Genomic DNA, 23129 nt, shown 5'->3' on the forward strand with positions numbered 1-23129 from the left:
ACAGGACCACGTGGCTAGGCCAGGTAGATGAGGTTAGTGGCTGCATTTTGCATGGGCCGGCAGGGCAGCGCCTTGATGCTGGGGAGAGACAAGAAGGATCCAGGTGCTGAGGAAGAAGCTGTGTCTGGATTTGGGATGGGCTGGATGTGTGAGGCAAAGGAGTGGGTGGGTGGCAGTTAGGTCAGGCGTGGCAGGGAGCAGTGGATTGCCCACACAGAGTAAAGAAGGTTGGGTTTACGCAAGTTTCTCACAAGAGGTGGAGACGCGTCAGGCCGAGTGCTTCCGGCCCGCAGGCTGAGCTGGGTGTTTCATTCCAGGGTGCCTGCCAGCCAGCCCAGCGTGTGGCTAGGTCAGTGCATCCCCTGCAACCTCCAGTGCTTCATAATGCTTTGTTGTGATGGCTCCCTGGCCAGGACCCTCACTCTCTCTCTCTCTCTCTCTCTCTCTCACACGCACGCACGCCCGCACGCCCGCCGTGGGGCCCACCCTCGGTGGCTGTGTATAGCTACAAGCCTGATGCCAGGTGCCTGTTAGCACAACAGCCACACTCCAGCTTCCAGCAGCCTTGCTTACCACCTGCAGCATGACCCAAAACGCTCCCAGACCCAAAATGTGTGTTCTGCCTGGCCAGCCCTCTCCCGGGCAGCTCAGCTGCTAGAGGCTGTTGCCCTCGTAGTGGGTCACTATGCAATCCTTTGGCACTTTAACGAGCGTCACCCAAACAGTTCCGGCTACACACCACAACGGATTAGTTTGGGATTAAAGTTTAATTAACGCCAGGGAGCCCACCTTTAAGTGAAAAGAAGGATTAAGCATTAAACTCAGAAATGGTTGTATGAGAAATGAAACTAAAACGCATTCCAGTAACTGAACTTAACCGGCATGCATCTGACGAACCGTCAGGCAGCTGCCCATGAAAGCTTAGACTCCAAAAAAAAAAAAATATATAAGGTGCCACAGGACTTCTTGTTGTGCTCGAAGATACGGATTAAATGTAACCAAGTAGATTGGATTCAAAGTAAAAATCCTCATCACGTATGCCCAGAACCATAGCTGATCAAATTCGCTCCCGACGACAAAGGGCTGATTCCTTTGTTGTCTTAGGTGAGCATGCGAGCGTGCTGGGGAGCGGAAGAGAGACCTCGGGTATTTCTGACCCTTGTTTTTACAGGCCAATCACCTTTGAAATGCATCTTCCTGAACATCACTTCTAGCTAAAATGCCCTCCTGCAAGCAGGCTGGGGACATGGAAGCTCATGGTGAAAGCGAGTCCACCTTGCTGCTTGCTAAAGTGCAGATTGGGCTGTTCGTGCTCCCCACCCCTTTTCATTGCCAAGGAACAGCCACTTGACAGCTAAGCCTTGGTGTTTCAGAACGTGGTTTACCTTCTCCCCAAGGTGGCCTAATAAGTCCCAGTGCAGTTATAATTTCAGTCTATGTTCTAATGCTTTATATACATTTTGCATGTATATTTGACCAGGATAGTCTTGCAGGATAATACCGCCAAAAGGCACGTTTTGTACAATGCTACTCACAATTGTGTGTAGGGTGTGCCCACAGTGGTGCATGCAGGCTGGTCTGACTGAGGCATCAGCACAGCAGTGAAGGTTGAGGCCCTGTGAGACCACTCAAAGACAGGGTGCCCCGCTGTGTTCCCTCTACTTTTTTTTCCATCCATGGGCAGAATAAATTTTGTTCCAGGCACCAAGGCAGGTACAGATGTACACCACCAGTAGACATGCTGCTGGCTGTGGGGCTTCTGCTGGGCAGCACCTGAATCTCTCCTGGGCAGCTTACAGGGAAGGCTGGTGTCCAATGAGGACAGTACAGGTCAGAGCCCTGGGGTACCTGACCGAGGGGAGCTGCAGAATGTGTCAGATGGCTCCAGGGAAGACCAGGAGAGGGCAGTGTCCCAGTGAGGGTGTTGGGGAGGGTACAGTAGCATGGGACGTGCCATAGCAGGGATAGTTTTAAAACTGGACTTTTTTTCCGTAGGGGTGTTTTGCTGCATACCAGTTTTTCAGGGTCAGGAAGCTCAGAGATTAGTCACACTCACACGTAGGGGGCAATAGCAGCAGAGAGGTGGTCGTGTGGGTCTGTGCTCCAGCAAAACAAAGCAGCCGAAATGGAGCACTTTAAAGGCTAACAAAATGATTTATTCAGTGATGAGCTTCCCTGGGCCAGACCCACGTCTTCAGCTCTGGCCCAAGAAACCTCAGCACCGAAGAAATCATTTTGTTAGTCTTTAAAGTGCGCCATTTCGGCTGTTTTGTTACATGGAAGGGTGGGGATCAGACACTGGACCCATGTTCTGCCTACCTTCAAATGCAGAACACTTGGGCAAATGCAACCTCCGTGGGGCCTTCACTTGCCCATCTCTGCAATGGAATGGAAAAGCCCCATTAGGAAACATGGATGAAAAAGAGCAGGACGCGTGCTATTTTCACTGCACGCAGAAGACATGCAGGCCTGACCACAGACTTGGCCCACACTCTTCAGCGCCTTGGAGACGCCAAGAGGGAAAGTCACATAGATGACATCTTGCATTAAAATGACCGAACACAATGTTTCAGCATGATCATTCCAAGGCCTTGCCCAACTGCACGCTTGTTCCTCGCAGATCCTGCATGTCCCCGGACACTGAAACGTGGCTCACGCCCCATCGCTCCCAGGCAGGAGTTGGGCTACCTGCACATTGGAGGCTTCTATTCTACATCACATACAAAAGTCAGAGCTGCCCAGCGCTGAGTAACCGAGAGAAAAGCCATGTGCATGTGGCAGCCCGCAGTGGTGCAACACGACTGGCACAAAATACCGCTTAGCTGCTATAGAGGCAGCCAGTGCGCCTGCTGCGAGGGGGGGGTGGGGTCCAGCTGAGCGCGTCATGTGTTAAATGGATTTCAAATGTACAGACCAGCAGGCTATTGCATCACTGTCCTCTAAAATCACTCACTGGCAGCTGCCGGGGCAGCCACAGGTAAAACATACAGTCGCTTCCGGCCATTACTAGTGCCCTGAAACAGTTGTTAAAAAAGGGAGGAACTAAATATTCGTGCAGGCTGGCCTGGCCCTTTGCACAGCACATGGTTAACAGCCACGTGACCACCACTTGGCCTGTGGAGCCAGGCAGCGAAGAGCCGATGCTTAATGCCGTAGCTAACATGCACCCAGAAGTGCAAGCCTGGTCTGAAAAACAATTGGCAACAGTGGAAGCTCCTTATTCAGCAGCTCCTCTCCCTCAGCTGTGCTCCCGTCTGTGCCTGCTTACTGCGTAGACCTAGCCACAGTCACCGCTCCTGCCGGCAGCGTCCTTGGCATGGGGGAGGGACACTAGCCCAGCTTGAACGTCACAAATACACGAGCGTCCAGCTACAGAAGCCGCGGCCGGGGGGCTGCTGGGCACCCTCAGGGGCTTTCTCACCTTAAAGCTTCCAAGACTAGAATCCCACGGGAGTAAAATTCCACCCACGTGCTGCCCCCTTAGCGTGCTCTAGGGGTCGTGGAGGGCCAGCCACTTGCTCTTCTGTCTTGCACTTGTGCTGCTCCGTGCACCTCCTCCCTGCAACGAGGGGTGTCCACATAGCATGTCTCGTTCAGCCCATGCCCACCATTCTGCTGGGTCTGCGGTAAGACTGTGGCTCAGTGCATGCTGGGATATTGTGGGAAGCCACCACCTGGTGTCACAATGGGGAGCAGCGTACCCGGGGGGGGGCGGGGTCAGGGCACAGAGCATCATGGCTGTAGGAGGACTTGCCACTCAGGGAGATGACAGGAAGGATGGGAGGGGAGCCCTGAGCCCCACGGGCCTGATCCAAGCACGCCAGGGCCAGCCGAAGAGCTCTGTCTGGCAAGCAGGAAGTGCATGAGTGCTACAGGGACATGCTCGGTGTGGGGCCCGCTCCTGGTTGCTCCCATTGGCTGAATCATGGCCATTTGCGGGGGACAGTGCTAGCAGGGGGAACTTCCCTGCAGCATGCAGAGCCAATGGAGTGATGTGCATTCAATGCCACCCCCCTCCCACCCAGCTGCACCGGGTAGGTGCCCACATCCCATCCCCTGCATCTCCCTTCCAGACTCTGCACCCATCCTCTACTCATGCACCCTCTCCCTTCAAGCGCCACCCCCAGCATGCTCCCACACCTTCCCTTCTGCCCAGACCCCCTCACCTCTACCCTGAATTCCCCTTCAAGATCTCCCACCCCGGCCTGCTCCTGCACGGTACCTCCTACCTGGATACTGCACCCCAGCCTGCATCCCACCCAGATATTGTGCCCACTCCTGCATCCTATGTCCTACGCAGAGCCCACAGCCTCTCTCAGCCCACTCCTGCACCCTGCATCCTACTCAGACCCTGCACCTCAGGCTCATTTCTTCCCCCTACCTCCTGCCCAGACCCCACATCCCCAGCAAGCCCGCTCATGGGCACTGACCCCCCATTTTTGGCCCCACTCCAGAGCCTAGGACAGCCCCACAATCTACAAGCCAATCTCCCTATGCTCTGGGGTGGAGCTTGAAGGTACTGAGATGATTGTCTTTTATTTCTGCTTCTTAAGTGAGGCACATCTGCGAGGTTTTTTTTTTTTTCCCCCTTCTTTGCATGTGGTCCCCGACTGAGTTCTGTGGGTCACTGGCCCCCGACCCAAACAAGGTCTCCACCCCGGAGTTAACTGAAGTTACCAGGTGATGAAAAACCATTTTGAGCCCCCACTGGCTGCAGCTACTAGTAGTCTCCAGCACATGCCTAAATTCCAGGCTGGAGCATTAGCAGGGAGCAAACAAAGTAGGAAACAATCACATCTCATTGCCATTACTCCCTCCAATCAGCCTTTGCTTCCAATCCCTCCTCGACCAGCAGCACCCCCCCCATGCCAGTCGTCCAGCTGTCTGCGCATACAAGAAATGACAGCCGCAGGCCTGCCGCAGCCACGGGGGTATTCTCTACACAGTTGCTCTGAATCTAAGCTAACTTTCCTCTCTCATCTCCTTTCTCTAAGAGCTTGGGATGATCGTGCTGAATTATAGATCAGAGGCACCACAAACTGCTGCACGTCAGCGTTCTTATTCAAGCATGCAAAACCTTGCTGTTTCCTGCACTCCTGAGCAGTTCTGTAGACAAGGGAGGTGATGGAAGAACTCTTTAATTGCAGCAACTTTGCAGGAAGTAGATACTGTATCTGCAGGTCATTTATCGCAATGTAGACACACACAAGGAACTCAAATTGGGTTTGCTTAACAAAGAGACGGTTAAAGGGTGACTTCAATTACAGTCTAAATATCAACATGGGGGAAATATAATTGGCTCTTCAATCTAGCAGAGAAAGGTATAACTGCAGCATGTAATTTGTTGCTTAAAGGAGCCTACAGATCATATGACTGGTGGATAGCTGACATGTTGCCAATATTTTTTGAAAAAGTCTCAGAGGCAGTCCTGGCAAATACAGGCTGGTAAGCCTGACTTCAGTACCTGGCAAAATGGATGAAACAATAACAAAAAACAGAATTACCAGACTCATACTAAATACAATACATTCAGGAGGAATCAATGTGACCTTTGTAAAGGGAAATCATGCCTCACCAATCTACTACAATTCTTTGCGGGATCAACAAGTATGTAGACAAGTGCGACTCACTGAATATAGTGCACTTATAGTTTCAGAAAATTTAAATTTGGGCAAGATCCCTCCCCTCAAAGCCTCCTAAGTACAGTAAGCTGCCATGGGATAAGAGGGAAGGTCCTTGGATGGATCTGTAATTGGTTAAATAATAGGGAGGGGGAAGTAGGAATAAATGATCAGTTTTCATGATGCAGAGAAGTAAACAGTAGGGTTCCCGATGGCTATAGTGGGACCAGTCCTATTCAACATGTTCATAAACTGTCTGGGAAAAGTGGTAACTGAAGTGGCAAAATTTGCGGATGATCTAAAATTACTCAGGATCGTTAAATCCACAGGAGTCTATGAAGAGTTACAAAGGAATCTCATAAAACTGGATGCCAGATGAAACAATATGCCAGATGAAAGGCAATGTAGATAAATGCATAGTCATGTGCTGCAGAAACCACAATCCCAACTGTACATACAAAATGATGGGAGTTAAATTAGTTATTATCACTTGGGAAAGAGATTGTGGAGTTATCCTGGATAGTTCTCTGCAAACATCTGCCCAATATGCAGTGGCAGTCAAAAAAATAAACAAAAACCCAAGAATATTAAGAGCCATTAAGAAAAGGATACATAATAAAACAGAAAATATCATCATGTCTCTGTATAAATCCATGGTATGCCCACATCTTGAGTAGTAAGTGCAGTTCTGGTTGCCCCACCTAAAAAAAAAAAAATTAGAACAGGAAAATGTGCTGAGAAGGGCAACAAGACAGATGATGGGCATGGAACAGCTTCCTTACAAGGAGAGATTCAAAAGACTGGGACTGTTTATCTTATAAAAGAGATGACTAGCAGGGATATTATAAAGATCTAGAAAATCATGAATGAGATGGAGAAAATAACCGGGAAATGTTACTAACCCCTTGCCTGGCACCCAGACTAAGGGGCACCAGATCAAATTAGAACTGCAACTGGGTTTACAAAAATTAGATACATTCATGGAGGACAGGTCCAGCAATGGCATTATCCGGGATGGGAAGGTGCAACACTACTCTGTCAGTATCCCTAAAATGCCCTGGTCTTTTCATTCCCCTGAACCATCTAGTACTGTCTCCGGTCCAGGATCCTGAGCTAGAAGGACTAGCAGTGTGACTCAGTACAGACATTCTTCAATTCTTACAGTTTAATGGAAGAAAGTTGGAACTAGACTGGAAATTAGGCATGAATTCTGAATGGTGAAAATAATTCACCACTCCAACAGTTTAGCAAGGGTTGTGATGGGTTCTCCATCACTGACCATTTTTAAATCAAACTGGGATTATTTTTTAGACTATTACCCTCTAGTTTGAGCAGCAAGTTATACCAGGATCAGACTAAATGATCACAATGTTGTCTTTTGGTCTTAGAATCTATGAATTATTTGCTGCCATACAAAAAACATGCCTCACGTTATGACACACATATGCCAGCTCAAACATGAACAGGCATATGTTCCTCCTCCTCCTCATTAGTTATGTATAAAACACATTTTAAAATGCAAAAAATTGCAGAAATTGGACATGGTGGCATTTCTTTTCTAGAAAGGAGGCCTCAGAATGTCCTAGCGCTCAAGAGAGAGAAGAGGGGGACTGCACTTCTCATCTGGCCTTTCCAAACTGACTTCAGATAAACCAGAGTTTGGCTCCAAGGCAAAAGCCACGCTGAAGCTTGAAACTGACAACTGCACGGAAAGAGGTATCCATTCCTTTGTCCTCTCCCAGTCTTCTGTTTTGACTGTTTAGGAGAAATGTCTATCAAACTTGTGCCTTCCAGAGTTTGATTCTACCATCATCATCAACATTCCTCTCCTTTAAGGGACAAAACGTGAGTTTTCTAACCTACAATGTTTCCTGCACACAGGTTAACAAACCAGAAAGCTATTTTTTTTCCTTTTTGTTTTGAGAGTTATTCTTTTCCATAAAGAAACAAAGTCCAAAAAGGTAAATGATTTGCAGCTTGTATCTGACTCCATATACTGCATGCTTTAAAACTATTGTTCAATTACACATTTTACAACTTGTCACAGCTGAAAGACCAGACAATACAAATACAGACAGTAATACGAAGACGTAACATGTTAACTGGGGCCAATAGTCATAAACAAGGTGAAGATACACATGGACGGGTAAGGGAGGAGAGGAAGGGGAGGGATCCAGGGAGGGTGAAAAGGGTGGATGGGAGGTTTGCTATTCCTTGAGCCAGCTCAACATTTGTATCGAAATGTATCTGGGTAAGGGACAAATTTCTTTGAATTCAAGTAAGTACCACCTTTGGTACAGCCTGTGCTTTTTTTGACAGGAACCCCTCCTTCCATTTGTGTAATACGCTTGGTGACCACTGCAGCCCTCCAGAGCCAACAATGCTGTGCCTAAATTAACCAAAGTTCAGCAGGTGCAGAGCCCAGGGTATAATTTTAGGCTGAGATTTGGCTGCGGAAGCTGAGCATTATCTCAGCTCCCACGTCCACAACTTCCCACCTATTGGATGCGCTCGTAGCATAGGGATTGGGGTTACTTTTCCTTTGTTTCAGCACCAACAAAACGTGAGAGGACGAAGCCTCTCATGCAACCTCTGTGGCATCCAGTGCATTTTGAATCCCAGTTTTCAGTGGTGCTTGCCTAGTCTGAGATTCAGAGGCATTTTCAACACTATGAAACACTGTCTGTGACCAGCACACTTTTAAGGGCTGTGAAAAGTCGCCTTCCCACGCTTTCATACAGAACTTCATGAGGACAGCAGAGCTCCTTTTTCTTAAAGCACACATTGTGGACGTGGGCCTGTGGGGGGGTTACGAAGCACAGCCAAATTCCTAACCATTGTGGGGTCTACAGCAGTTCTAGGGCATCGAAACTAAATTGACATATTAAATATTTTCATTCTAAGTATTGATGCTCCACGGAGGGTCCCAGGTCATCCTGTCGCTTTAGCATGAGAAAAAGGACAAATCAAGCTCCTTCTTTTTTCCCCTAAAGCCCTCATACTATCTCAACATCCCCTCGCCCCCACCCCAAGCCCTTGGCAGATGTAAATCTAGGAATTCTACCAGTGAAATAACCCTCGAGTGTATCTTGCAACAGAACGTTAGATGTTGAGTGTTCGTTTGTCCACAGCACTGGTTTTCAACTAGTGAACAGCAGATGCTTGGGAGTCTGCAGATTATATGCAAGCAGTTGAAAATGACCAATCTATAGCAACAGGCCTATTTCTGTTTTGACAAATCTTTTAACTGGGGGTTTAGAGAAAGCGAAGGATTAAATCTCCATCTCCATGGCTATTTCACAGATGGGTCTATTCTTAAAGAGTTAGAAGGGCATGATCAGGGACAACAATTGTTTCAATGGAGAAGTTTAAAAAGGAGTCTGCACAAGAACAGGATCCAGGTATGAGAGAAAAGCATAACTAGCCCCTCCCCACTGGCTGTATGAGCCTCCACATATGCTATAGACTCAAGATTTTAACGGGCAACTCCAGGGCCATTCCATTTTTGGTTGGCTTATGACCCTGACAGGGACATCAGTCCACAAAAGCACCAAACACTTTGTTAATACTCCCAGCAATCATCACAGATTCAGAAGTGACTCAGGGGAGCACTTGGGACATGCACCCCCTATGCCCCTGCCAAAATTTAAATGGCTAAGTCGGGTGCCCTCTCACTGCAGGCACCAGTTGCCTATGTTGTAGGGTTACAGGTTTAAATAATTTAGTAAACAAATCCCATGAAAGATTACAGAATCATTGAGGCAAGACCCAACCGTATTAATGACGACTAGTGGAGATCTGCTTGTGGTGAATTTTAGGATTAAAAACCTGTCCTCATCATATGAAACTAAAGCAGAAACTGTTACTGCCAGCACTTTAAAGGGGAAAGAGCTACCCTCTCAATCTGGGTAAGAGGTAGCAAGGTACCATTTTCCTACCCAGGCTAGGTCTACACTGCAGTGGAAAATTAACCCGCTACAGCCCTGCAAATCCACAGCTATCTGCTCTCTCTCCATTCAGATGCTCATTTGCAGATGTGGGTGCAGACATCCAGGTCTTATTTTTGCTGAGACATATAAATTTTGTATTTAGAACCCTTCAAATTTGCACATATTCGCAAATCACTTCTGCAGATACAGATAGTGGGCTGGGCTCTCGAAATCATGGGTGAGTGTTCTTCAGCAACCCACCCTGCTTCTCTTAGTCCTGCGAGGGACTAAGGCTGCATTGTTCAGCTCTTGTCCTTCTTTCTACAATGCCTTGAGTGGATGAAAGACGTTCTCTCACCCTTTCGGCACCTGAAATGTCAAGTTACTGGGTTTTGATGACTCTGGTGATAACAAAGAAGGGCCTCCCAACAGGAACCACTTTTTAAAAAGTGGGTCTGTCCCACAAAAGTTCATTACCTAATAAATTATTTTGTTAAAGTGCTACTGGACTGCTTTTTTGTTTTGATAGTATATAGACTAGCATGGCTTCCTCTCAGTTACTTTTAAAAAAGTATAATTGGAGTCCTCACATAGCCAGAGTAACAGGCACTGAACCAGCCATGATCTCTTTGGTGCACAACTAACACGTAGACCTTGTGTAATCACAAACAATGGTTCATGTGGCTCTGTCCATTTAGGGGTGTTGTCCAGGCCCGTGGCCCAGCCATTCAAAGGGGCCCGGAGTTTTGGCAGTGACAACAAGAGCTCCTGGCCCCTTTGAACTGCCATGGCAGAGGTACTCCACGCAACTCTGACGGTTGGGAGCCCAGCACCTTGATCTGAGTGGCACTGAGGACTGACTGCCCAAGGCCGCACCCTTCTGCCTTTGGTTCAGCCTTTTCCAGGGCACAGAGCTGGGCCCCCCTTCACACTTTGCTCCGAGCTTGCGGTGTTGGCCCTGCAGGTGTTGTCAAAAGATTCATTGACTCCCGAACATACATACAGGAATAAAGCCATTTAACACTGCTAAAAATATTTAAATACATCCTTCCCAGTCAGTTCACTCCCATGAGATCTATTTGGGATGAGCTGTTCTCTTTTAGCTGCCCTACTGGGGTGTTTCACATTCAGCCATTTGAGGAGAATTGATATACTTGTCCCAGAAGTTTATAAAGAATAAGTGTGGAGCAGAAACGATAATCCAAATAAATTCATGTTCACTAGATACATTCCTAAGTGCAGGAAGGGTAGACATAACAACTGAGACGTGAACTTGCTGATTGCCAAGTTCCTTATATCTTCTGAAGACTGATCTTTGTTCATCCACATTTTTTCCAAAATCTTGGAAATTCACAATCTTATTTTGTGGCCTCTCCCAAAACAATTCTTCTCTTTCTTCTCTCCATATGCTAGGTGCCTTGTTTTTCATAGAATAAATAATAGTATTATAGAACACGAGAACTGGAAGAGACCTCGAGAGGTCATTGAGTCCAGTTCCCTACCATCTCTGGTTTTCTTTCATGGTAGGTCTAAGAAATTTGCAACCAATGTATGAGAACAGCCATTTGAAGCCGGTTTAGGAACCAGAGACCTATGTGCTCTTTCTTTAAACTGGTAACAGGCTGGTCACTTCTGTAAAGAGCTAGGGAACAAGTCCTAGGGATTGGCCTCTCTGTTCCTTCAGGGACTCCAATAAGTCTCAAATTACCGTGATGAGAACTCCTTTTAAGAGCTGCTGTAGATTTAAGAGAAGATAAATCCTTTAGGCTTCTCTGCATCTGAGCAAACAGCCCGCATACCTGATCTTTCACCAACGATCGATCATCTCTCTTCCACTTCATGCACCCATCCTGGTGGAAAGGAGCTGAGATAACAATCACTTGTATTGCAGCTTTGACAGGTAACGTGTCTGCAGCAGCCTCCTCTGTCTGGGTCATCACCCTGTGCCCTCTGGACAGGAATTGTGAGGTCTCTGTTCCCATCTTTTGGCCTCTTGCAGGGGCCACAGCAGTCAAATATTTACTTGATGACATTGTAGATATTTTGGGGCACTTGTTCCTTTACAGGGGATGTCAGTGGGAAGATCTGCACACGAGATGGAAATAGTTACTAACGGATGTCTCTGGAGCTCCAGAGACTTCAAGACTGCACAGCACTCCCTGAAGTCTCTATAAAGCAAAATGGCACGTGCGGTTTCTGAGAAACTACACTGGAGAGCACTAAAAGGAAACCCAGTGTGTAAAAGCAACGTAATAACTCACAGGCCATACATTTTCCCTACTGGGGGAGCTTCACCTGAAAACTGACAAACTTTATCTTGAAAATGCATGTCTAAATAAAGAGCCCCTGACTCTCCATGCAGACGCAGCTGACTTGTGAGATATGTGCCTCTGCTCCACATGTATATGGGCAGTTGTTTGAATGCAGTTTGCTAGGAGACAAAGTGGTGGTTCCCAGACCTTTTGCCTGCATGACTCCATTTTTCAAACTTCTTATTTTGTGGGACCCCAGAATGCATGGAGAATCCTATTTTGCAGCGCAAAATGGCTTTCTCCGCATAGCGGACCTCACCTGAACGGTGTGGGTGAGGTCATGTCATCTGGGATAAAATGGCACACACTGTACACTCAGGACCACCATGACCGTATTCTCTGATGGCCTGACCATGGCCATGATTATTGAGGTTGTAACCAATAGCTTGGGAACCACTGCTACATGACCACTGTTTCGATATAGAGGTAAGAGAGGAACCTCTCATGCTGCCTATGAAACTTGAAACAGGGAGCAGCAGACACTTATAAAAGAGAGAAAGAAAGACTCTTACAATTGTTTGGCAACTCCCTAAACTGGACAGGACTGTTGTGCGGAATTCCATGTGTGTTGTGAAAAGTTTAAAATGGCAACATGACTTTTACAAGAATATTTGCTGTAAAGCGTAAATATTACATCATATGTTACCAAGAGCCACACATGTGTACACAAACAGATAAGTACTGGCAGCAGAATACAGTTGTCATCAGGATGAATAAAAATTAATGAATGTTTTAAGGAGAAAAAGTCCAGATTTTATTTAAGTCAGATTTTTAAAATAAACCTATTTAAAATTAAATTTGAGATGATGATAACATGTTAAAATCTAAACTTATTATTTTACAATATTTTAAAATAAATATAAAGCCTAATATAAAGCACAACATGTTTGCTGCAAAGTTTTAAAGACAGTTAAACCATTGAACAGAGGAACTGAAAGTTGTAAAAGCAGGAAAGCTTGTTTTTCTCTCCCAAATAAATGAATAAAAAGTAGTCACGAGAAGATAAGATCTATTCATTCTAAAATCTTGAAGAACTTGTTAACTAGGAACAATCAGTTCAATTAACTGTAGGCAATGCTCCCCCTATTTAAAAAAATCAGTGGGTGATTAACCAGGAATTAACTTTGAAGTTAGTCACTGCATTGGAGTAGCCAGCAGAGCGTCTACACATATTTTCCCTTACTTCAAAGTTAACTTCGAAGTTCGGAGCCCAACTTCGAAGTCCTTACTCCATTCCATTTAACTTTGAAGTAGGGTGTGTGTAGACGCTCTACTTCGAAGTTGCTCACTTTGAAGTTGTACTTCGAAGTAAGCAACTTCCAAGTTATTTTTATAGTGTAGACACTGCCAGGTAGTTTTAAATAAAAATATTTTAGATAAACTTTGACCATGTTCTTCCTATGTATCCAGCACTTCTGATGTAGTTTTATTTATCAAAAAATGTTAAAATGCAGTTTTGTGCATTTTAATTTAATCTTAATTTTCATTCAAACAAAGCATAACACAAACCACAAGAAAATGCTTATCTAGTAAATAAGGAATGTATCACTTACCTTTTTCTACCCATCAAAAATGTAAAATTTATTCAGAATCTCAGTTTTAACAAGTCATATAACAGCTTTTATAAACGTGTAGCATATTCGCTGAGTTAACAACAAGAAGCACCATATTTGTGTAAAGGTTATGTTCGGTTACAAATAACATGTTTTAACACTTTACTGAGTATTAGCTTTCTTTGGGAAAATAACTAAAAAGGACAACTAAGAAGAGGAGACTAAGTGGGGGATATGATAGAGGTGTCTAAAATCATGAAAGGTATGGAAAAAGTGAATAAGGAAAAGTGATTTATGTGTTCCCCATAACAAAAGAACTAGGGGTCTCCAAACAAAATTAATGGGTAGCAGGTTTAAAACTAACCAAAGGAAGTTTTTCTCCACACAGCACATGGTAGGCCCGTGGAACTCCTTGCCAGAGGATGTTGTGTAGACCAGGGTTCAAAAAAGACCTAGATAAATTCCTGGAGGTTAGGCCCATCAACGGCTGTTAGCCAGGATGTGTAGGAATGGGGTCCTTAGCCTCTGTCTGTCAGAGGCTGGAAATGGATGACAGGGGAGGGATTACTTGATGAGTCCCTGTTCTGTTCAGTCCTTCTGGGGCACCTGGCATTGGCCACTGTTGGAATACAGGATACTGGGCTAGATGGACCTTTGGTCTGACCCAAAATGGCCGTTTCTATGTTCTTAAAACAAAGGCAAAACACAATTAAAATGGAGGAGTTAAATTAAGGTTTACTGCTTACTGATACAGATGAATGATTTAAACCGTCTTCATTTAAATCAGTCCACCCTGTCATACTTATTGTTTTACTTTGAGTGATTGAAGCTCACTTGTGATTCCATTAAAAAAATTAAAGGACTAATGTTGATTGCTTTCCCATTCATTGTTAGTTAGCCAAAGTGTCTATAACCCATTGATAAATTTCATAAAAGCCAACATATATATATATATAGAATCTTGTGCACATTTTACATGTAAGGTGTTATTTTTTTTCCAAAAAGGAAAAATAAAAGACATTAGCTCTAAACAAGAAGTCACTGAAAAGTGAACTAATGCTTTGGACGTTTTAACCCAAGAACGCTTGTCCTGCAATTTTTGAACGGAAATGTGCCATCACAACAGATGTTGGTTTTCCCCTAATTCAGTTTGTACCTGAAGAAGAACTGTACTGACACCAGCTTTACAGGCTTTATTATTATTACTTTACAAAACCCCGGTCCCTTTCAGTATTACATGGTTGTTTTATTTATTGAGTGATCCTTTTCACCCAAAACACAGCATTGTGCAACGCATACGCATCCACTACAGTTATGTCATCAGTGATGTCCTGAAGGCAATTTCTGATTAGCACTGTGTGGTTGCAGCCACATTTCCAGCATGCAGCCTGGTGGGAATTGTGGTGGTGTATCTCCATGCTGAACTTCCCAACTTTCATTAAAGATCAATGCAAAGAAGAAATATTCAAACTGAATGCACTTGCTTCTTTTAAACAAATGCTTCTGCAATGTTGTATGTTCTATTGAAATAAATAAAATGAATACTGTATTCACTTCTACTGCAAATCCACTCTACAGCAAGACCAGAAATATCCCCTTTAAATTATTGAGAAGCATGGTGAAGTTATTTACCAGGAACTAAAGCTTTACATGCTGTGCATCTTTTACCCCTTGTGGCAAGAGGCTGTCCATTCAGACCTCTTACATAGTCACAGTTCCAGTTAGCTAATTAAATTAAAATAAAACTCTACATTTGGTAATTGGTATTTGCTCTTAAACAGAACTCTTATATCTTGACAGTTGCAGGGATGGGGACACACCACGTTATTACATACTGTCTTCAAACAGACACTCAAGTCCAGCGGCAAAGAACCTGTATAAAACACATTTGTTCCAGAACCCAACTTTACTGTTTGCCAGGAACAACATCAGAGTAATCCTTCAGTACTCCAGCCAAGTGATCATTGTGAGTCTTAAACCGCCGTTTCTTCTGAGAAGCAGGTTTCTTCCTCCTCTGAATAGGAGCCTAAAAAGGAGATGGGAACAGTAATCACAAGACTGATCTGCAAGGATCCAACATCCTTACAGAATTCAACATTAGTCACTGAAGTCTGAAATGCTGTAGTAAAGCAGTGCTCTGATGGGGAAAGCAGCATGTTCCCTTTAGAAATAAGCAATGGTATGCTCTTTCTTAGCTTTTACAAAATGTCACTTGCTTTATGTATCTGCAATGAGTACTGGCTGCATGGAATGTTTCCCTCTCTATTTGGAATACACTCTGCATAGAAACAAAAAGCAGTCAAGTAGCACTTTAAAGACTAGCAAAATAATTTATTAAGTGAGCTTTCGTGGGACAGACCCACTTCTTCAGACCAGAGCCAGACCAGAATAGATTCAATATTTAAGGCCCAGGAACCAAAAACAGTAATCAAGGAGGATTTGTCCTCCTTGATTACTGTTTTTTGGTTCTCTGTGCCTTAAATATTGAGTTTGTTCTGGTCTGGCTCTGGTCTGAAGAAGTGGGTCTGTCCCACGAAAGCTCACTTAATAAATTATTTTGCTAGTCTTTAAAGTGCTACTTGACTGCTTTTTGTTTTGATAGTATATAGACTAGCACGGCTCCCTCTCTATTACTCTGCATAGAAAATGTTGTATATGCTCTATAAATCTGCATGACTATGTGGACAGTGGCAACTCTGACTATTCCCAACGACCTTACATTTAACACCTTAAGGGACTGGTATGAATCTGTGTCAACAGCTGTGTATTGAAAGGTGCCAGACCATCTAATGTGGAGATGAACAAAAGCCAGGGACAAACTCTTTCTTCAGTATCGCATTAAAAATCCTTCCCCAGTCTGAAGTCTAAGGTAGGAAAGCAGAGATCTAATACACTCTATTTGAATAAATGTCAAAAGTGTACTTTAAATTTGACAGGGCCTTTACAGAGAGGTTATAGCTATGTTCTGATCTCCAGACAACACACTAGTATTCGATCCCCAGTCTGTATGGTGGCATTGACTACATGCTTTGTATCAATGCTTAAGTTGGCTAACTGGGGAAAAAAATCTCTCCCTACCATTTTAACTCATTTTGCCACCTCACTACAGGACAGGATGGCTTTTAGAAAAAGCAACTTGGAAACCTGCAGTGGCTTTTTATTGTGGCACTCCTCCTTGATACCAACCGAAACGTGAACTCATAAAAGCTCTAAAAGCATATGCTGCAGGAGATCATAGTGTGATAGGGGAAATCTTTAGCTCCAACCCTGCATAAGCAAGAGACACACCATAATCATGTCAACTCATTTAACTGATTCTTTTCCTGGAATTCATACTGTGGGAGTTGAGGAAAAGGTTTTTGATTTATAACCCTTACTATTTTCTTTGGTCCGGCTTCCTGCATGGAAGAAATACCCTGTCGTTTCAGATACTCCTCTATTTTCTCCTCATCCATAGAATCCACAGGAATGCTCCTCCACAGCTTCTGAAATTCTAAAATGCCAAACAAAAGGTCTCATTCCATAGGGAAAAAAAATCAAATCTGTGGCAAATATGAATATGTAAACATCAACTGCCCAGCACTCCTCCTATCTTTCCATGACAACACAGATACCAAAAGTCATATTGCATACCACAGTAGGAAGAGCATCACACAACAAGCACAGAAAATGCCGGCTGGATTACATAGATAAAAGAGTTTAAATAATAAAAATCAGTTGAAACTGACTTCTGTGCTGTCTACACCATAGAGTGCGTCTGGCAGGGAGCACTCTGCAGGCAACACATTTTCATATTAACTCAGTGATTGTCGAATTTTGTTGATCATGTCTGCAGATCTTTAGATCTTCAATGTGCTTTACATAGCTCAGTTCAAAATATCCAGATGCCCCATTAACTCCAGGCAGAGACAGCAGCTTAATCTTGTGAGATTTGTCTGCCATTATTTTATCACAGGAAACTTGCCAGCCTCCTACTCTAATTTATTGAAGATGTAAGACATTTACTGCGTCAATTTTTGCTGGATGATATTACCACTATAATATAAACAATGCCATAGAGTTAATGGAGCTCTAAAATCCTTCCTGTGTTAAAGAAAGCAAGCTACCTGCAGAACCCTGGAAGTAGGAGGAAAAAAAAAAAAAGAAAAGAGCACAAGAGCAAAGTCTTAATTGGAGCAGCTGTCATCCACACAGAAAACACTGTGCATCCTATAAAGTTTCATAGCTTCTCTGGAATGCCTTATCCACGAAGCGACTGGTACAATTCCACCTCCCTTCATTCCATGGGCATTAGGTGAGATACACCCTGTCAGCAGTTCACCTAACAAACCATAAATAAAACAGAAGGCACCCAATGCCGTGCAAGACTAGATTTTTTGAATTTCCAGGTACATTTAATATACAGTTGTCAAAACAACTGGAGCTCCTATGTCCTCAGTAAGTTATTTTAAGCAGTGTGGTTTGAAACCTTGATGCTGGTAAACACCCAATGACATTACCTGATTCAGACACACTGGCTCCATTAGCACTTACTTTGTTTAGCTCCAGAATACAGTCGCTTGAGGGTGAGGGGGAAGGCTTGTAGCACTTCATAAATTCAGTCACCGAAACATTAATGTTTCTGTTAAAAGACTACATCAGACACTCTTTGGGATCAGTTTTCTTTCCTTTTCCCCAGGAGTAAAAAAGGGAACTATTTTATGCGTTCCACAAAACAAAGATAAGGAGTTTCAACAATACAAAATGACTGTTTCTAGTAATGTCACCAAGTGAAATGGTAGCATAATCAGCTTAGTTTTCAAACAGTCTTACTTTTTGTCAGTGGGATGAGAAATCTCACCACAAGTGGACTGATGTAACTTGAAAAACTCATTTGTGATACTGCTTGTAAGATGTATTTCAGTAAATTTCTCTAATTTCTTCTGCATTTTTTTTCCAAAGTGGCAATAAGGATCATATGGGAGGCTGAGGCTGATGACTACATACTTACTTATACAGCCTTGACTGGCACCTCCCAATTAAGGGAAAAAAAAAATCCTTTTCTCATCTTTCACAAACTCTAAGCGAAATCTAGAGTCACATATTTTTTGCAAGAATGACTTTCGTAGCCTTGGTCCAACTCCTGGAAAGGTCTTGTTTCCTGCATCTGTGAGAGCCTCTTCCACTGGTCAACACTGCTCCCACTACAGATCACGAGGGCACATCACTATTTACCTCCCTGTATGCTGAAAACTGGTCACGTGCTTCTACCCTTTATTGTCTGCCGCTTAGCCAGTTACAGATCCATGTCAGGACTACCATTCTTATCCCAGAACTTATTTTGTTCAAAAGTTTTTTGTGAAGGGACCTCATCAAATACTTTCTGAAAGGCCAAGTATGCCATAGCTACTGGATTTCTGTTTTCCATGTTTGCTGATCCTCCTCAAAGAATTCTAGGAGACTGGTGAGGCATAAGTTCCCTTTAGAAAAGCCATGTTGACTCTCCCCCAACAAATCTTGTTCATCTAATCTGTCTGATAATTCTGATAAACTAATTAGTTTTAACTGGTATTGACATTAGACTTAGCGGCCTGTAATTGCCAGGATTGCCTCTGGAGCCTTTTTAACCCATTGGTGTCACATTAGCTATCCACCAGCTTCTGGTACAGAAGTAGATTTAAGTGAGAGTTTACATACCAGATGTAGCAATTCTGCAATTTCATAACTAAGTTCCTTCAGAAGTCTTGGGTAACTACTATCTCGTTGTGGTAACTCACTACTGCTTAATCTATTCATTTGCTCCAAAACCTCCTCTACTGACATCTCAATCTGAGACAACTGCTCAAATGAATTGCGCTCCTGATTCCCATAACTTAAGTAGTGAGGATCGATACAATGATGACAGTAATGTGCTTTTATTTCTGCAATTGAATAGAATTCTCAACAGAAGCCTATTATGGGTGAGAATGCTACCTCTTTTACGACATGAGGTAAGAAGTCTCTCTGTCTGTATCCTCTTGTGTGATTCCCATGACCACTGATCCCTTGGCTGGTTGATACCAGAACATGAATGGTCTCATTAGGAAAGTGATGTGAGAAACAATTTCCTCAAATCACTTATTTCAGTTATGTTGTATTCTCAAATGACAGGCAATTTAGAAATGCATGTAATAAATTGCAGGTAAATACACTGAAATCCTGGTTGTGGTATGTTACAGTGCCTTTCCAGGCTAGTCAATAAACGGCTGTGGATCAACTGCTTTTATCATTTACATGATACACGCCCACATGCTCGAAGAACCAAAATGTTAAATTTTCATGAGAAAATGTAGTAATATTTCCACAGTGCTTTACAATGCATACAAATAATTTGTCTCCTTATCAGGGCTCATATTGTATCGATAAACAAGAGTACAAGTACACAACCTTTTAACCGTTGTGCTCAGTGATGGACTAGGGTGCATAAAGCTGCTAGGGGCAGGTGGAACAGTTCATCACATTGTACAATCTCTTCCAAGAACAAAGTGAAAAAATAACACTGGAAAATAGACAACATCTGATGTTCCAAAGATCAGAGCAAAACTTTGGTATCTGTGGTTCATCATGAACCATATTTCATGTTTTGGTACTTTTTATATCACGGTTATAATTTCATGTTGTCTTTTTAAAGTAGCTGACCACCAAGAACGTTAAGTCAACTAGGAGTCAACACTGAAACAAAAATTGATACTGCATTTAATAGATAATTTAATAAATGACCCTCCTGTCGCAAACCTGGTTCTGCAGTATCCTGCAACTCCTTTTAAGACCACATTAATTTATAAATCAAATTGCACTCAGAAGTACTGTTTTAATTGCATATCTGCATCAGGCTGCCTTTCTCATGTTTGCAGATGAACCTTAGCACCAAAGCATCTCGAAATTATACTGGAACTGTTGAGGACAGGCAGAATTCACAAGGATGCATTCTACTGCAAATAGACACTAATGGGTTCGTTTAGTTCTGAGCTTACACGTGCAAAGCAGAGAATGAGTACACAGCTATCATCCCTCTCTATGCCTATACATGTTAACAATTTGGATTTAGGTTAGCACCAGATGGATAAAAGAAATATAGTCATAATATTGTCAGGGAACAAAGAATGCATCTCTAGAAATTAAACTAAACAACGGGACCTGAAAAAAGCAAGCCTGCTTTACTGGTACAGAGCTATTCAGCATTAGCTAATGTATTTGCCCTAACATATGATTCATATGGACTGTTCCCTCTCAATGCAATGATGGTGTCTAATGTATCACTGTCCTCTGTCATGCTGAACAAACAAGAGACACCTCTGCACACTCCTGTCCTTCTGGAAAGCCATTCCGACTGGGCAGTTGTTCAGCTTCCGTAAGTCCATGATACAGCCAAAGCTCTCTGACTTCTTTGGGATGAGGAAGTACATGGAGTAAAGTCCATTACCTCACTACTGTCTTGGGATTTCCACTATGGCTCTCTAACAACAGATCATGCAAAAGTGGCATCTCATGAGGATGCAAGATGGAGGTGTTTGGGCTGTGGTGGCCTAGTGATACCATATGCAGTAGTGGTTTTCTACAGCAAGAATTCACTTGTCTGATTTTGTGGTCTGTGAGACTGGCAGTAAGAAGGGCAGATGACCCCCAGAAAGAAACAAGTACAGAGAGGGGATTACTGCGCTTGACTTCTGCAGGAAAATGGAGGATGACATGCTGATGACAAGTGGCTCTGAGAAGATACCAGAAGTATTTTTAGCTGTCTCTTGCTAGTTTACAGAGATAGGGTACAAGGAGACCAGTACTGTTTCCAAGGGTAGGAGAAAAATATAAGAGTATTAGGCTGTCTTGGGAAAAGCAATCTGGAAGAAAAGAAAAACAGCTTCATGTGAGCAGAGGAAAGCTGAGTCAGGCCTCTGGCCCTCGCAGCAGACTTTGCTTGCCATCAACGAATGTCTACTTCAGCCAGTCAGGCTCTCTGACTGTCCTTGCATGTGCCCCTGCAGTGCCAGAGATAATGGGGTCATTTTTATTCAGCACAGACAGCAGCACCCATTCTTCTTATCTCTCCACCAGCCATTAACTCCTTGGTGATCCTTGACAACACCAGACCTTGGAAGACTTCTCTGTCCTCTGCACTGCCTGACACAGAGTCTAGACTGCTTAACATGATACAAAGGAAAATTTATTCTTTTGATACTTTGGGCACAAAGATGACAAATTTCGCTGCTGCGATGTCCCATTATCATTTCACCTTACAGAATAAAATCACCCCTTTTTTGGATGTACTGCAATATGACTAAAGAGAGCTGTAGAAACCCCCAGACACGTGGGCAATATCAAAGGTATAAGCAGCTCCGAGGCCTTGGAACCATAGTGAGAGCTGTGGAACTCAACAGTAGAAAGAGACCTTGAAGTGTGTAGGCACTGAAGTCCCAGTACTAGTGGTCAGTCTGTGTTCTGAACAAGCTTTTCAGCACCCACTGGGAGCTGGAGTAGGTACTGAAGGACCTTTGTAATCATTGGCACCGAAACCTCTAAAAAACCTTAAATTTTTGCTTTCCTGCCATCACTGAGCCTAAAGTGTAAATGCTAGCAGTGCAGAAGTCTGTAAGAGGAGGATCTGCAGCCTGATGAAGGTTCTTTTGGGTGCTACTTGGTATCCAAGTCCACCTGTTTGTCTTCAGGTTTTGACCTTAGTGCCTGCCTCAACAAAATGGTTTGAAAGCCTGAGTTCCCACCTGTCCTAGCAGGACTGAAGCACCAAAGCATTGCAGACTTTGCGGAAGTCTGTGATGTGATATTTCCACAAGCTACAGGGGCAAAAGACGCATGACCTGGATTTGGGGAACCACCCCAAGAATGAAGCACATCACTTTAAATCCTCTCTCGGGGTCTACCTGCACAGTGACACACTACAGTAATTTAAACATTTGTAAGAATTACTCTAAAGTGATGAAAGTTATCAGAAAGGCGTGTGCTAACCACGCTAACACTATCTGAAAACCAGATTGAAAGAAGGAGACAAATGAGGTCTGACAGAGTCTGACCAGGCACCGCAGTGTGACTTACATCCACAGCAGGGAGTGATCAGAAAGAGACTAACAGCCATGGGGCTCACTCCTCCCACAAGGCTGAGACTCCCAAGGTTTGGTGCTGCCAGGTGGCGTTCACACAAACCCAAGTGGGCCCCCAATCAAAGTGGTGCAGGCACCCTGCATTCCTCAAGTGAAACATGCAGGGGCTCCCACAAGAGGGGAGACTTCTCGAAACATTTGTAGAACAGCTTTTCTGTAGCTTACATGGCACGTACAGAAGAGACACTGTATAAAGGGTACATTGGCACTCGTTGGGAATGATCTATATGGTGCAACTCTGGCTTCACTACTTCAGAGAAATAAGACCTTTCCAAAACTTTCTACCACCCTACCCAGTATTCTACACGCAAGCACACCTTGTATTTGGAGGTGGTGTCCGTGTGATGAACAGCAGTCCAGTGACAAATGCACTGAGTTTACCATGCACCATTCACTGCCTTATCTGCACTTCGGTCACTGATTGTTCTTGGAACAGTTTCCACAACAACCCCCTTTCTATCACTTCTCATTCATGCTAACAAGGCTATTACATGAAACAAAGGCTTTACAAAGCCTCACCCACTTAAGACATAAATGAAGTAAACGCCAAAGTATAAAATACTTCCTTTGAGGGGATGGAAGG

General features: G+C 43.9%; 2 protein-coding genes across 2 annotated transcripts in view; one reads left to right on the plus strand and one right to left on the minus strand.

The window, feature by feature from the left end:
• Positions 1–7297: 7297 nt before the first annotated feature.
• The window catches only part of SMIM18 (small integral membrane protein 18), a 51001-nt gene continuing 35169 nt past the window's right edge, over positions 7298–23129 (plus strand). The window contains exon 1 of the mRNA XM_074993828.1: positions 7298–7337. The gene's annotated coding sequence lies outside the window, so the exon portion shown is untranslated. The remainder of the gene's footprint in view (positions 7338–23129) is intronic.
• GTF2E2 (general transcription factor IIE subunit 2) overlaps positions 12580–23129 on the minus strand; it is a 66743-nt gene continuing 56193 nt past the window's right edge. The window contains exons 7-8 of the mRNA XM_074993824.1: positions 16793–16908; positions 12580–15441 (exon numbers count right to left, since the gene is read on the minus strand). Of these exons, the coding sequence (XP_074849925.1) occupies positions 15322–15441; positions 16793–16908 (236 nt within the window). The 3' untranslated portion in view covers positions 12580–15321. The remainder of the gene's footprint in view (positions 15442–16792; positions 16909–23129) is intronic.

This window comes from Carettochelys insculpta, chromosome 4, assembly GCF_033958435.1.
Source record: "Carettochelys insculpta isolate YL-2023 chromosome 4, ASM3395843v1, whole genome shotgun sequence".
NCBI lineage: Eukaryota > Metazoa > Chordata > Testudines > Carettochelyidae > Carettochelys > Carettochelys insculpta.